This window comes from Condylura cristata, unplaced genomic scaffold (assembly GCF_000260355.1).
Source record: "Condylura cristata isolate star-nosed mole 26May11 unplaced genomic scaffold, ConCri1.0 scaffold00002, whole genome shotgun sequence".
Classification (NCBI taxonomy): Eukaryota; Metazoa; Chordata; class Mammalia; order Eulipotyphla; family Talpidae; genus Condylura; species Condylura cristata.
Genome location: NW_004567103.1, coordinates 80481220 through 80496830, shown reverse-complemented (window position 1 = coordinate 80496830; position 15611 = coordinate 80481220). Strand labels below are relative to the sequence as shown.

The following is a 15611-nucleotide window of genomic DNA, read 5'->3' as shown; positions in this document are numbered from 1 at the left end:
TTTTGCATTAACTATCTAAGAATACTTTTTCAATGTTCACACCTTATTCATAGTTTTGGTGGACATAGATCTTAGGTGGAAAAGTCCTCCCCACCCTCAGAATTTTGAAGGCCTTCTGTTTTAGCATCCTGTGCCATCTCATCTATTCCCTGGTCATTGCTCTCTGGATAAGCTGCAAGATCTGTTCTGTGTTCCTGTGTTTTGAAATGTCACTGGATATGTCCTGATGCAGATCTGTCCCCATCCTTTCTACTGGCACCCTGTGACTCTTTCATCTGGAAACTCACAGTCTTCATTTCTTGAAAATGTTCTTACTTTATCTCTTTGAACATTTCTTTCCTTCTGGTTTATATCCTTTTTTCTGAAACTATTAATCAGATAGCACATGTCCTAGAGTCAACCTCTAATGTTCTTATTTCTTTTCTATTTTTCGTTCCATTTTTTGTTCTGCTTTTTAGATTCCTAGTCATTATCTTCCAAGCCATCTATGGAATTTTTTTAATCTTGGTTATTATATATTTAAGCCCTCTTCCTTGTTCTCTGAGTGCTTCCGGTTTTGGATATCCTGTTTGTGTCTTGAAGAGGTAATCTTTTCTCTCATCTCTCTGATGATATTCCTCAGCCTTGTTTTTTTCAAGTTCCTCCTGCAGCCTGTATGGTTTGTTTCCTCTGAGTTCCTTTGTCCTTTACATAATCAGCTTTCTTCAGAAGTCAGTGGCCTTGACTGTTCTAATTAAGAATGAGTCACTTCAGAGCTGAGTGAGGCAGTGGTGTATTTTGGGGATGGGTGTGGGGGGCTTACATGTTTCTCTAGGGAGACTGGTCTGGAAATAGCAGTGGTGTGTGTGTATATAAGGGTTGGTTATTCCCAAAGATCCCCCTATAAACCCTTGTCTGGAGTGATACAACTGCAGAGAAGAATTTTTTAATTTCCTGCTTCATGTGGGAGGTGGGTGACTGGGAGCCACCTCAGTGCACAGGTGTGAAAACTAAGCAACAGGAGGTTGGGGGGAGATAAGGACACAGCACAGAGCGTGAGTTTAGAAAGCCGATTAAAGCAATCAGAGCTCCCTGCAACAGGAAAAGGCCCAGAAAGGGGTTGACTGCGTGCAAGTCTAAATGCAGGGATACTTACACTGTCAGCTAGGGAAGCTGGTTCTCTCCAGCTGCTACCTCATGTGGTTGCCCTTCTACCCACACCCTGTATCTCCCTTTCTCTCTCAGGAAGGGCTGCAGACTGCCACAGACAGGTGGTCTTTGCTGAGCTGTGGCCACCCTCATTTTGTTGAGCTATTTTACCACTTTTTTTGCCTTCTTCTTGTTGATTTTCTGCTTACCTATGCCTGGAGTTCCTTCATCCTCAGCCTTCTCTCAACTTGGAACCAGCCCCATATCCAGTGCTCATTATGTACATGTGGCGAGAGGCAGCACAGTGGAGACTCTTACTTCATCCGTGTGGTCAGCTAAGAATCCCCTGCCACCCTTTCTGTGACTCAGTTTCCCCAGACAATAAACTTTGGTCAGAATCGAACAGTTATCAGTACTTAGCCATGGGGAGAACTTCTGCCTGCTAACTCCTTCCGAACCATCCTGCTGTTCCAACTCCACCCTGTCTCCTCCCTCCTGGGGTCCCTGGTGCTCCCAGCTCCTGAGCCCCTCAGCCACTGTCCCAGCAGCCTCCCCGCTGGTGCTGTGTTCCTGCTGTCTCTATTCTATTCTCTGCCAGCTCTCCAGCTCCCAAGCATGCTGGCATCTTCCGTTCTTTGTGCTGATGGGCTTGCGTCAATTTTATATCTTTACTGTCATATGGTAGGAGTGTCTGGAGAATAGAAAGATAAACATTTAAGCTCAATTTGACATATTTAACATATTTATATTTTCTCTTCAATTCCTCTGTGCTTTTTACTTGCTAGTCCAAACAATCTTTTGTTTAAACGTGACATTGATTGTTTTCATTGCCTGTTGAATGGACAAGCTCCTTACACATAAAATCGAGGTGTCCCTCATGGCCACATCCCCCACTGTCCAGCATGCCCCAGTTTGGGAAAGGAGCCTCCCAATTGCACCATAGGCCCCAAGGTCCCGCCTAGGTGTCCTGGTCCCTGTCTTCCCCTGCAGAGGTCATCTGGAGTCTGGGCTTAGCTCCCAGGAGATTCCAGCCCCAGGTGGCCTTTTGGATCCAACTTCCCTTCCTCTGTTCCCAGGGCATCCCTGGCTCCCTAGACACACATGGCTTTTCATTTATACAGGATGACTATGGTGTTTCCATAGAAAATGTTTTGTCCCAACTTCTGTGACTGGCTGCAAGAAAGGAAGGCGGAGACAGAAAGGCTGAGCAAGCAGAGTTTATTGCTCCCGGACAGCAGCTGAGACGGAGCCCCCAGAGTGGGGTCCACAGCTACTGCCAGCCCTATAGGGGGGAAGGGTCTCTTATGTGGATTCTGAACTCAGATTCCAAAAGGGTGACTATCGCTATGTCCCTTGATGTAAGGCCCAGTTCATTATCAGCTTTATCTAGTCCCATCCCGGACTCAAGGCAAAGCCCAATTTATTACCACCTTATCACCTTTGGATGCAAGGCCTGATTTATTACTGCCCTTATCCAGTCCCTCAGTAAATCTCCGCATTTGGTCACTCCCAACAGAAACCAGAACTTGGCACCTGGTTAGGATCACTACTCACCCATTTCTCATATGTGTACTGAAAAGTGAGAGTTCTTTCTTCTACCTCTCTCTTTATCTTTATCCTCAGGTTCCCCAGCCATTTTTGTTGCTTCATGGGCCATCACCAGGTACTTTCTGGAAGATGTTGGGTGAGTTGTTGGAAAGAGAGGTAACAAGAGTGCACTTTATATTGTCTGCTTCTTCAGATGGGATGGACACTTCTTTGGGGCTCTCTAGAAGAGGATTGTTTCCCAGACACGGGACAACAGCCAAGTTCTCTGGAGCACCAGGCTGCTGAGTACCCCCTCTTTTGATAGGTGTGAGTCTGCTGCTGGTTGAGCGGCCTCTGCAGCCTGCACCCTCCTGGGCCTCCTCAGCAGTCTGCCTGCCCAACAGCCATGCTGAGGTCAGGTGCCAGTCAGGTGCTGCTCCGTGAGAAACTCACAGGACCTGCTGCCCTACCCCATGGCCACTCTCCTCCAAGTCCTAGTGTCTGAAAGCCCTGCAGAGTCAGAAGCAGGAGAGCGGCTAATGATGGGGACACCTCAGAGGTCTAGTCTTGTGTCAAAGGTGTGAAGTGCTGAGGTGGCCGGTGAGCCCAGGGAGGCCCCTGGGAGAAGGCCCTTGAAAGAAGTCAGGCAAGGAGGGAGGCAGTATGATAAAGTGGGAGACCATTTCTTAAAGAGCCTCTTGATCCAACCAGGCAAGTAAGTGGATGAGAGCAGATCAGGCTTGCAAGTGTCTGAAGTCCAAAGTCAGCTTGAATGACTGTTTCAAAATAATGCTTTAAGTTGGATGAATTCAATTTTTTTTAAATAAAAAGGTGTATTTATGCTACAGAACTGGGGTGCAGGCCGGAGGTGCAGGGGTGGTGAGAGGATGCACCAGAAACAGGGTAGGAGCAGAACAGGCTGACTGACAAAGTACACTGATGAGGGGAACAGCGGGCGGGTCAGGAAAGGTCTGCCACGATCAAACTCATGGAGCAGTGGCTTCGTAGAGTTTCATAATGCAGTGTTTTAACCCATTGTGCCACCAGGGAGAGCACCCAATTTTTTTTTTTTATTCAAGTTTTTAGCTTCTCTTAAAAAAATTGTGAAGTTCTAGAACATTTCACATTTTCCCTTGTGGCAAAAAATCAGCTGGCACAGAATTACAGCTGCCTTAGACCAGGCACGTGCTGTCCAGTTTGCCAAGTACCCCCTTACCCCACAGCCTGCTGCTATGGACAGTTTACTTCCATGCTCCCCGGTGAATTCTGACAAGGCCCAGCTTGGGGATCCAGAGTCGGCCACTGCTCGCTTCCCACACAGGTGCCCCTCAAAGGCTGACTGGGCATTCTCGGAAACAACAGGGCTCTTAGACAGCGGGGGGGGGAGGGGGGGGTTGGGTGGGGGGAGATCGTGGTTACTGAGCACCACAGAGGGTCAGTGCCATAGTGGGGGGGGCAAGTCTTTCCTGGCCAGCCCAGCCTCTCTCCTCACCATGCCTGGATGTCCCTCCACAGGTGCTGGGATATCAACACCAACGCGTCCATCTGGTGGGTCATTCGAGGGCCTGTGATCCTCTCTATCCTGGTGAGTGGCCACTCTCCCCTGAGCTGGGCTCCAGTGGGTACCTGGCCTGCAGGGACAGAGGGCTAGGAGACAGGAACAAATGACAAAGTTGCTAAAGCTTGGTCTGCGGCACAAGGGGCTGGAAATTCCACCTCAAAGTATGTTAGCTGGGAAGGGGGTGGGGGCCACGCAGGAGGCAAGAGCTCACAGAATCGGCTCTTATCTGTGCTGAGGCATGAACTAAGTCACACCATAACCCTCTGGGTTCTTCTCAGGCTAGACAAGTAAACCAGACAGCATCAGATGGAGTAGGAGTAGTCAAGGAAACACAATGAATATGTAGGTAGAATTCACATGGTTGTCATTTCTAAAGTGTGTTGGAACAGAGCGAGAATACTTATCCTATTTTAGGACCTAGGTAATCAAGGACAGAGATGGGGAATCATCACACACCAGGCAAGAAGGGGGTGACCTAATCCTTACTCTGAGAGTAAAGATGAGATTTTGAGACAGAGAGAACATGCCTACTGATAAAAGTAAAAACACAAACAGGTGAAACCCCCAAACTACATTATTCTAGCTCATAAAAGGGACAGCAGTGAATGGTTCATCACTTAGGAAAAAGGCAGACACGTAGACCATGTTGACCTCTTTTTCCAGGATGAAGGATATGGACTAGAACAGAAGCTTCTAGCCTTCAGAGCCCTCCCTGTTCTCAAATCAAACAATCTTCATTCTTTAAATACTGTTGTTTAACCTCCTGAGGTTCACAGAGCTTTGAGGGGCCACTATGTAGTTTTCATACTTTGGTGACAAAAGACCTACTCTGGGCCTACTGAAAAAAGTCCATCTGACCCTTCTGGGGGGACTGACACCACATCTGTGTGTCACAGTGGAATAAGGGGAGCAGAGTTCCTAGCTCTAAACAAGTGGCCTGGAGTTCCACCTCCATGTTTTCAGACCTTTGGTCTCGATCATTTTTCTAGGCATCCTTGTGTTAAACGGGGAAGAACACTAAGCTGAGATCACAGGAGGTGGGTGGGGACCCTAGGAGAGATGGAGGGGGACTTGTGGTGTTGTGAGGCCAGAAAAGGAGGACTGCCCCAGGGAAGGGAAAAGGGAACATTCCAAAAAGACAGGTGGCCCTTGAACAAGACAGTTTGAACTGCTTGTGTCCACTTCCATGAAGCTGTTTCTCAATAAATGCAACATGAACTAAAAAAAAAAAAAAAAAAAAAATAGTATAGTGCTGTAAATGTTCTTCTTCCTTATGGTTTTCTTAATAATGTTTTACTCGAGCTTACTCTGTTGTAAGACCATAGTTTATAATACATATGACATACAAAATAGGGGTTAGTCAGCTGTTTATGTTGTTGGTAAGGTTCCCGGTCCCGCAGGCTATCAGCCGTTATGTTTTGGGGGAGTCAAAAGTTATATGAAGATTTTTTTTAAGATTTATTTATTTATGCATACAAAACTGGGGTACAGGCCAGAGGTTCAGGGGTGGTGAGAGGACTCATCAGAGACAGAGTGGGGAGCAGAACAGGCCGACTGATGAAGTACACTACTGAGGGGAGCAACGGGCGGGTCAGGAGAAGTCTGCCTGCCGTGCCATGTGGGTCACTTCCAGGACGGGGATTGAACTCATGCAGAAGTGGCTTTAGCTTCTTAGTGTTATGCTTCAACCTGCTGTGCCACCAGGGAGGGCCCCTATATGAAGATTTTTAACTGTGAGGGGGAGGGGAGGGATGGTGCCCTTAACCCCTCAAGTCATTCAACATCAGGCTCTACTGATAGCTAAAGGTTTGGGCTTCTGTTGTGCTGGGGAAGGGCTTGAACACTCGTCTTAGGTTGACATTCCCAAGTGATTCCGCTCTGCATTCAGGTGTCCGGGAGCCTCATGGCTGAGCCTGTGGCTTGGATAAGAACAAGGGGGCAGAGGAAGAAAGACATATGGTGGGGACACACTGGGGTCATTTCATGCTTGGGATCAGACCCCATTTCCTCTGCCGCTGCTGACTACATGACCTTCTGGGACCAGTTGGGGGAAGGGAACCATCCTATCCCCAGCTTCATCCCACCTTCCCCTCTCCTCCTGCCCCTCCTCCCCCCTCTTCCTGCTCCTCCTCCATCCCTTCCTTCTCTTTCTTTTCCTCTGCCTCGTCTAGCTTCTTCTTCTTTCCCCCCAAAATAACAGAATTCATGTAAAAATTGGGAAATACAGAATGTATGTTTAAAGAGAGAATGAAATCACCCATAGTCATATAGTCATCCACTCAGCAGTGGCAGAGAAAAGGGGGTCTGATCCCATCTATGAGATGACTCCAGCGTCCCCCCCCCCATATGGCTTTCCTCCTGTGTCCCCTTGTTCTTAGCCCCACACACATTTACATATTGTAAATGTGTGTTTTCCTTCTTGTCCTTTTCCTTGACACACATGCTTTTTGTCTTCCAAATGTTTATTATAGCTTGATAATGGCCTTTGCTCAGCAATAGATGGGAGCATTCCCATGTTATTTGAAATAATTTGAAAAACCCATGTGCTGTGATTGCCTAAACAGCCCAAAGGAAGATGCTGCTTCTTTAGGCTAATGGGACTTCCTTGCTGTGATTCTGGGACTTGACAGTGCAGCCTGGAGACCCTGAGGGCCCCCCAACCCTGGGCTCCAGGGTGTTACCACACTATGGCCTATTGAGTGGGTTATTTTGACGCAAGTGATTGTTGTGTCACAGGGCCTCGATTTCCACTAAGAAGTTGTGTTGGAGACCAGCTATTGAGGTGTCCGGAGGCAAGACAGGCAGGACCCTAAGGTGGGAAGGCGTCTGTGAAAGGAGATTCCAAAAAAAAGGGAAGAAGGAGAAAAAGGGGAAAGGGGAGCGAGGAAGACATGGGAGTCGGAGTTGGGTGCAAGTCTTCCTGCCCATCTTTTTGAAGGCCTTTATTTATACTGTTTAGCAAGATTTAGTTACAATAATGCATCAGGTAAGTTAATAAGAAATTGGCATAAAAGTTTTAAAGGAAGAGGGGAACAAAGCATCCTCTTCCTGCTACTTTATGGCACACTATACTATACATCTTTGTGATAACTTTCATGTATATGGATGCTTAACCATGACTTTAAAGGATCAGGGTCTGGGAAAGGATGAGCTGTTAGCAAAGGATTTAGGAGTTCTAGGGAAGGAATAAATTGTGTTAGCAGAGTCCTCAGTGATAGTCTGAAGAGAAGCTAATGGCTAACTTAAGGTTAGCAGAGAGTAGCTAGTGTTTGTTTTAGGAAATGAGTAAATTAAGAAGAAGTCACATAGTTATGCATTAAACAAAACCTGTGTTGATAATGTTAGGAAATTGTCCACGGGTCCTTATGCTCTGAGAGTTATCTAAGAATGGCTTTTTGTCAAAAGACCAAGGAAGCTTTCCAGGAGTCTTGGGGATCTTATCTCTCCAAGAGCTTGCCTTTTGTCTTCAGTCATAGGAATCTCCTGCCCAGGAGCAGCTCAGCTTGTACTTTGCCCAGGCCAGGTAGCCAATTTAGAGCTAAGGCAATCCAGTTACAAATTGATGTTGCTACAGTATTTTTTGATATTATGATTATACAAAAAAGGGAGGTCATAACATAAGTTAGCAGTGGAAATTCTGGTTTTTCAGAGCTTTTCCTGAGCTACCCAGAATCTGTCAGACGATAGCCGTTGCATAGCTTGTGTCAAAGTTGTTTGGGGGATCTTGAGGATTTTTTCCTCTTGTCTCAAAGTGCTCCCTTTTAAATTAAATAATAATATAAGACAAAAAATAAAATAAAGGAACCTTTATTGTTTACACCATACACAGTCAGCTTAAAATGAAATTCATAAACAAACTAATGTTAATGAAATCGTGTTCCTCAAAAAGCAGCATTGGCCTAAGTCCCAGACAAGTCAGTAATCTTGTGTCATTTGACAAGTGTCCTCAGACCCCAAACTATGAGTGTGAACAACGAGGGTGCCCAGCCCTGCAGTCCCACGGAGCCTGGCTTGTGTATGATGAGAAGGCAGGGAAGACCTGTCATGCGGGTGACTGCACTGGGTGTGGTGGTGGGGATATGTAAAAAAATAAAGAGGCTCCATTCCTATCCTTAGGAAGTTATAATTGACTGGCAGATAAGTGAATACACGCACATACACATTTGACACAAGCCAGCATTTGGTCTCTTACAAATATTTCAAGTGTTCTTACATAAGCACATCACCCCTTTGGGCCACAATGAATCGGGCAAGGGAGGTAATCAAGGATGGCTACCTGGAGCTGGTGACTGAATTGCAAAGTGACTCTATAAAGCTGTCAAGTGGTGGTTCTCAAAATGCGATTCCTATACCATCAGCTTTAGCATCACCTAGAAGTTTGTTAAAATTTCCACCCCAGATTTACTAAACTAAAATCTCTGAGAGATTTTAGGCTGGAGTCTGTACCCAAACTTTGAGAACGCCTGCTGTAAAACATTGTGACTCAAAGTGTAGTCCAAGCGCCACTTTGGCATTCCCCTGGAAACTCATAAGAAATGCAGGCTCTCAGGCCCATACCAGGCCTGCATTTTAACATGATCTCCAGGGGATTCCAGTGCATTCTGACTGTGAGAAACCATGCCACCACCAAGCAGACCTCCGTGTTCCCACAGCCCAGGAGTAGGAGGGGCTGAACCATTGCTTCCAGACAGTTTTTTTCATCAGGTCGGGGGGGATTGACGTTCCCTTCTGGGAGAGGGTCTGCATTGCCTCTCCAACCTCAGGTCTAGGGGACAGGACAAAAGAAGTGGCTGGGACAGCAAATAATCTCTAGTCCTACCTCGGTCTTGTGTCTTGCAGATTAATTTCATCCTTTTTATAAACATTCTAAGGATCCTGATGAGGAAACTTAGAACCCAAGAATCAAGAGGAAATGAAATGAACCATTATAAGTAAGTAGGATGTAAAGAGCTGGGCATGTTCAGTGAGTCAGCCAGCAAAAATGTTCTAAGCATCTACTTTTACCCAAATGGTGCCAGGCACCACTGGCAATGAAAAAAAGAGTAAAATCCATGATCTGGTCCCAGGGGTTTTGCAGTATTTACAAGAGGAGGAGGGATGGGTTCATTAGACACTGCCCTGGGAGTGAAGAGGTAAGAACGGTCAGCTGGATCCCAGTCAGCAGAGGTCTTAACCTTGGAGTAAGGCCATGGAGTCCAGGGACCCATATCCAGAGGCTTGTGTGATCTAGACATCTTTAAGATGTTAAAGAGAGATGCTGTATTCGTTTGCTAGGGCCGCCATAACAAAATAGCACAGCTGGATTGCTTAAACAAAAGAATTCATTTCTCACTGTTCTGGAGACTGGAAATCCAAGATCAAGGTGACAGGTTTGGTGGCTCGTTGGCTTGTAGACGGTTGCCTCTCCCCGTGTCCTGACGAGGGTTTTGCTTGGTGTGCCTGTGTCCCTCGCGTCTCCCCTCTTCTTACAAACACTAGTTGACTGGTCTAAGAGGCTACCCTTATAGTCTCGTTCTAACTTAGTCATCTCTGCAGTTCTAGTCCATTCTGAGGTGCTGGACCGAGTACTTCAACTTTTTTTTAAAAGATTTATTTATTTGTGCATACAGAACTGGGGTACAGACAAGAGGTGCAGAGGTGGTGAGAGGATTCACCAGAGAGAGAGTGGAGAGCAGAACGGGCAGATCAACAAGTACACTGCTGAGGGGAGCAGCGGGTGGGCCAGGAGAGATCTGCCGCACCATGTGGATCATCTCTGAGGCAGGGATCAAACCCATGCTAAAGTGACTTTAGCTTCTTAGTGCTGTGCTTTAATCTGTTGCACCACCAGGGAGGGCTGCACTTCAATTTTTAATTTGGGGTGATGAGGAGGGGGACAATTCCGTCCATAAGAGGGTAAGAGCAAGTCAAAGCAGTTAGAGCAAGTCTCCCAGCAGAAGCTCTCTCTGTGATGTTGAAATTTGGGGGTTCTGGCAGTGGTCTGGATTACTTGCTGACAGATTCTCCAGAACATCACTAGAGCAGAAGACTCCAAAGGAGGGTGGTGTTGGGGAGCAGTGTGAAGCTGCCAGATAAAATGCAGGATGCCCAGTTCAATTTGCGCTTTGAATAAATAGTGAATTGTTTTTAGTATTCATACCAAAAAACTTAACCCACTGTTTATCTGAAATCCAAATTGAACTGGGCAGCCCACATTTTTATTTGCCAAATTTGGTAACCCCGATTTAGGAAAATAAAAACTTCTTCTTACAGATATTTATTATCAAACAGTTAAGAATACTGGCTTTGCTCATAATATGCTAGACAGAATGGCAGTTATAGTTGCACATAATTTATAAATAAAGTTAACTAATCAGGCAGGTCCATATTCATATTTTATTTTTCCTATAGATGTGTGTGATTAGAAAGTTTGAGGACTGATCAAAGGGGTATTTGGTGATAGATATGTAGGAATTGTAAATTTATGTGCCAAAAAAAACCAAAATCTGGGGCTGGGGTTGCAAGTCCCCTGCCCTGGGGTTCAAGTGGGGTGCACCAGATTGTGTGCCAGAGGGGAGGGGAGGGAAGGGGGCAGGAGACTGCAGCATGTGTCTGTGTCCCCAGGCGCCTGGCCAAGTCCACCCTTCTGCTGATCCCCCTCTTTGGAGTCCACTACATCATCTTTGCCTTTTCCCCAGAGGATGCCATAGAGGTCCAGCTGTTTTTTGAACTGGCTCTTGGTTCATTCCAGGTAAGCATGAGCACTGAGACCTTCACAGAAAAAGAGGAGTAAAATGGAGACTGTAGGAAAAAAAAAAGGAGACTGTAGAGACGTAAAGACAGATCTTAGGGAGAGTCCTGCAGTGGCTTGGGAAGGAGGATAGTGCATTTGGCAAATACTCAAGAGAAACAGGCTGGACCTCCCTTGGTGGGACCCTCCGTGGGTACCAAATCCCCCCCAATCAGATGGGGGGAGAGGATAACGAGGGACATTGACTCCTCAGAAAACAAAAGAGAAAATTAACCCTAACACACTCTATCTACAGCTCTGCACGGCAAATCCTTAGTCGAAATAATGCAGTGTAGACACCGAGGCTGTGCCATCAGAAAATGGGTCAGGAAGATAAACTTTGTGGGTGAGTGGGGGTAGGGTGGTAGGGCATTTGGAAAAGAACAACATCCTCGTCTCATACTGGGAAGCCCAGAAAAATGCCCCAATCTGAAAAATCCCAGAAGTAGTAACTGAATCTTAATTGATTCAAAATCAGTTAAGAAAGTTCCAAGTAGTTGTCTCTGAGCAACAGGAAATGGGGGTCTGGCAGCCAGGAGGCTGCTTTATGAGAAGCCAGTTGATTCTTAAACAACTTTGTATTTATATTCATATATATATGAATGAGGGGAGAAATCACCTACTGATCGCCTACTGACTAATTCCACAAAATGTGAGGCTTTAAAAAAGCAGTAAATATGTTTGGTCAGAAGGGACACTTGACATGATTCTCAAATTTTACAATGTAGTTTACCCATCGTTATCTTCTGAAAATAATGTGTTATACCTTTCAGGAGGAACATACAGAGGACAAAAAATAAGTAGAGATCAGTGAAAAAAAGAAAAGAAACCCCACACTGAGTTCATATACAGAAGCAAATCTGATAAAGTCTGATAAAGGTGGGAGAGGTGGGCTTTCTAGTAGCCAAAGCAAAGAAACACAATTGATCTCAAGATTCAGCATCTATAGATAAAACAAGCTAGTTCCAAGGAAAGGTCTAGAGAGTTTAGGCTTTGGGGCCTGGCAGAAACAACCCCCAGTGGGTCCCCACAACACTGATCACCCCGCAGTATCCCTCACAGGGGTGCAGGTGGCATGGAAACTCCACAACTCAGCCTTCTTGAGGATGGAGTCTGCTCACAGTGGCCATGGCCAGTGTTGTCTTCTGTCACTCTCAGCTTTCCAGAGGACTCATCACTGGGGACACAGATCCCACCTTGGGACCGTCTTCTCTAAGCTTCCCTTTGCCCAGAGCCCACTGCCAGTACCCGCAGAGAGGGCCAGAGAACCTAGCCTCTTGGGCACCCCCTCTTCTTTACTCTGGGCCGGGAAGCTCTCGCATTGTGACATGTATGGAGAGCTTGGGCTTGCACAGGCCTATTTAGCAGGGGAGGATTCTGGCTATAGAAGGGTGGGACTCCTTTGGGTGTGTAGAGACCCATGTTACCTGCCTGCACAGACTAGGGCTTCCTATCCCCCAGGCATTGGGTCTTGTGATTGGGGCTGTGGATGACTCAAGAAATGGGGCTTCTCTCTGGGGTCAGCTGACCAAGAGAAAACCAAAACCACTTTGCTAAAAGTTTCCAGAAAAAGGGCCCTCCCTCACCTGAACACTGCAAGATCCTTGAGGCTCAAGCAGCCTTGAACCCAGCCTGACCACATAAAGCCCTGGGACTCAGTGGTAACGCTCTGGCCTACTGCCTCATACTTTGGCAGAGAGGAGATAAAGAACCTGGAACTCCAAAGCTCACAACTACCCAGGCCAAGCTGTGCCCTACTTCCAGCAGGTCCACCTGTCTTTCATACACTCCCCGCCCTGCCTTCCCCACAGTGCCCAGTGGAACCTTCTGGAGTTCTTTCAAAGCTGCTGTTGCTCCCAACCCCAGACATTGGGTTTGCAGGTGCAACCTGGGCAAAAGCTCCCAGGTGACCTGGAACTTAAATCTCACAGCTGTCACCACTATGGCCCGAGTTTGATCCCCAGCCATGGAGGTGACCACATGGCGCAGCAGACCTCTCCTGTCTCACCTGCTGCTCCCCTCAGCAGTGTGTTTCAGTCAATCCGCCCATTCTGCTCCCCACTTCCTCTGGTGAATCCTCTTACCGCCACCTATGATAACCTATGATAACCCCCAGTTCTTCAATTTAAAAAAAAAAAATTTTTTTTTTAACCGCCCAGGTGAATTTAATGTGTAGCACCAACCACTGTCTCGTTGGAACATTTTACCCCCCTCACCCGACAGTCCTATCCTATGTGTGCATGCTAGTGATGCCTGAAATTCTAAAGTAAATCCTAGTTTTGTCACTAACTCCACTTAAAATGCCAGCAATGTTGAGCAGTCATACACAGTCCACCAGACCGGTCTGGGTTGTTAGGTGGCCTTTCTAATGCAGAAGTAGCTAAGGGCAGGCATGAATGGGCCACTTGAGACCAGAGCTATGTTGCTCAGCCCTCTGAGGGGATGGATGGGTCCTCATCAGCTGGGGGAGCCTGAGGGCTGGAAGGCAGGCCAGCCTCCAGTGGGGCCACTTGGAAGTGCACTTAGAGACGCACAGCTTGTGACTCCATGCAAGCTTCAACTCAAATCCCACACGCTAGGCTGGCAGCCTGCCACAGCTGCATGTCAGGATGCATCAGCGGGAAAACAGGCCCTCTGGAGGCCAGAAAACATAAAGCAGTGTAGCCCAGGGACTCATGACCTTGGAAATGCCTACACCTGACCCTTAGGTGAGGCGGTCATACCTGCACTAAGGATTTGTTCTGACCACACATTAACACAACTGTTTTTCAATGATATAGTTGCCCATGTTTAATCATCTCCAGGTCTATCTTCAAAATGAGCCCACATGGGGTCCATGGGCTCACCTGGGTGGCTCTGTACCCTACCGGTGGGGTGCATGAGCTCCAAACGCCACCACTCCCTGCTTCTCAGGTAGCCTAATTCAGGTGAGTTGCCTCATCTGAGGTGGCCAGTGAGGACCAGTGTTAGCACTTCCTGTAACATTTTTTAAGACATGTTTACAAGGGCTGACTTAGATACTGGGGACAACAGCATAAGCGACCCATACCCTCTCCCAGCTCGGTCTGTGCTGAATGGTTCTGGAAGTTTCTGGGAGAAAGTGAACGTAGGCTGGGGAGTAAAGGACGTAGGTGGGAGGAGGCTGGAGGAATGAGGCAGCGCTGAGCAGCTCTGCTAACCCCTGTATCTGCTTCCAGGGCTTGGTGGTGGCTTTCCTCTACTGTTTCCTCAATGGGGAGGTGAGTCCTTGCATACCCACATTCCTGGAGCAGCTCCCCGACCCTGGGTTCCTTTAGGAGTTCCCTGGAGAGGGTAGTGGAAGGGGGATGGGGTGTTGGGGTTCCAGGCTTGGGACTGTCTTCTAGAAGTCTGAGCTCACATGACGGGAGACAAAATCTGGAGGCCTTGTTAAGATAATTGCTGGACCTTACCGACAGTGCCTAATATTAAGAAAAAACAGATACTATAAATCTGGGTTCTGAGAGTGTTTTTCCGCATGAACTCCAGGTGACTCTGATCACTGGAGAAGTTCCGGAAATGGAGGAAGTACAGGCACCCCAACCAGAACCCAGCCTCCTGACTGCGCTGCTGGGGCTCAGCGAGTGGCTGGGTCACTGCCCTTTTCTGGTCTCAGTCTTCTTATCTGTACAATGAATGACTTGGATGAAATGTGTGCAACTCAGCCCCCAGAGACCTCCAGATGAGTGTGGGCTCCTTATGGTCTCTGCCCCTGCTCAGAGCACTTGGGTCAGAACACAAGCAGCTATACCATCAACATTAAAGATGGTACTGCACACACATTGCTTTTCTGGGGCTGTTAACATCAGGTTCACCACTCTGGATGGGAAAGGTGCTTGTTTTCCCAAGATCAAGTGTTATGTCTAACCTCAAAAGTTTTGTTGTTACTGATGGGGTCTTAAGTTTGGGTTCCTAAGTTTGAGAAACGAGCACAAGTCTTCCCTTGGGGGCATTCAGGGTATGACTGCAGAGAGCACCCAAGGGGCCTGTTTGCCTCCATACCTAGTGGCTAAAACAGGCCAATCTGAGTGTTCTGCAGAAGAGTAAGCATGGCAGCAGGCAGAATGGCAGGCCCATGTGGAGGGAGTCATCACTGAGCACAAGGCTGATGGCCTGTCTCTTGGCAGGTGCAGCTGGAGGTTCAGAAGAAGTGGCACCAGTGGCAGTTCTGGGAGTTCCCACTGCACCCCATGGCCCTCAGCTCCTCCATCAGCAATGGCACTAGTGGCCTCACCCACAGCACCAAGGCCAGCACCTCGGACCAAAGCAGGGGCTCTCACCGGGCCAGTGTCATCTGAGAAGCTGGAGCAGGGCCACCCACGACCCGGGCTGATGTGGACCCTAGACACTGCTGCTGGACAGTCAGTCAGCGTCCGGCAGCCAGTTGCCTTCTGTGACCAATGAGACCCGTCCTCAGGTCTTCAGTTGAGGGGGTTGATAATTCCTCAGAACTGTAGGAACTTGGGGCACCATGTGTGGGAAGGAGCCTGAGATTTAGTTCCATTATATTTTCCAGGAAGAGCAGACCATAGGTTCCAGGAGGCAGGCAAATAAATAATTGGAATGAGATTTAGTCTGTATTTGCCACTTTTCACCTTTAAAAAATAA

At 47.4% G+C, this 15611-nt stretch overlaps 1 protein-coding gene across 1 annotated transcript in view; it reads left to right on the top strand.

Moving 5' to 3' along the window:
- The window catches only part of SCTR (secretin receptor), a 52665-nt gene extending 37115 nt beyond the window's left edge, over positions 1-15550 (top strand). The window contains exons 7-12 of the mRNA XM_012724574.1: positions 2752-2812; positions 4171-4240; positions 9056-9147; positions 10820-10946; positions 14183-14224; positions 15131-15550. Of these exons, the coding sequence (XP_012580028.1) occupies positions 2752-2812; positions 4171-4240; positions 9056-9147; positions 10820-10946; positions 14183-14224; positions 15131-15301 (563 nt within the window). The 3' untranslated portion in view covers positions 15302-15550. The remainder of the gene's footprint in view (positions 1-2751; positions 2813-4170; positions 4241-9055; positions 9148-10819; positions 10947-14182; positions 14225-15130) is intronic.
- Positions 15551-15611: the final 61 nt, after the last annotated feature.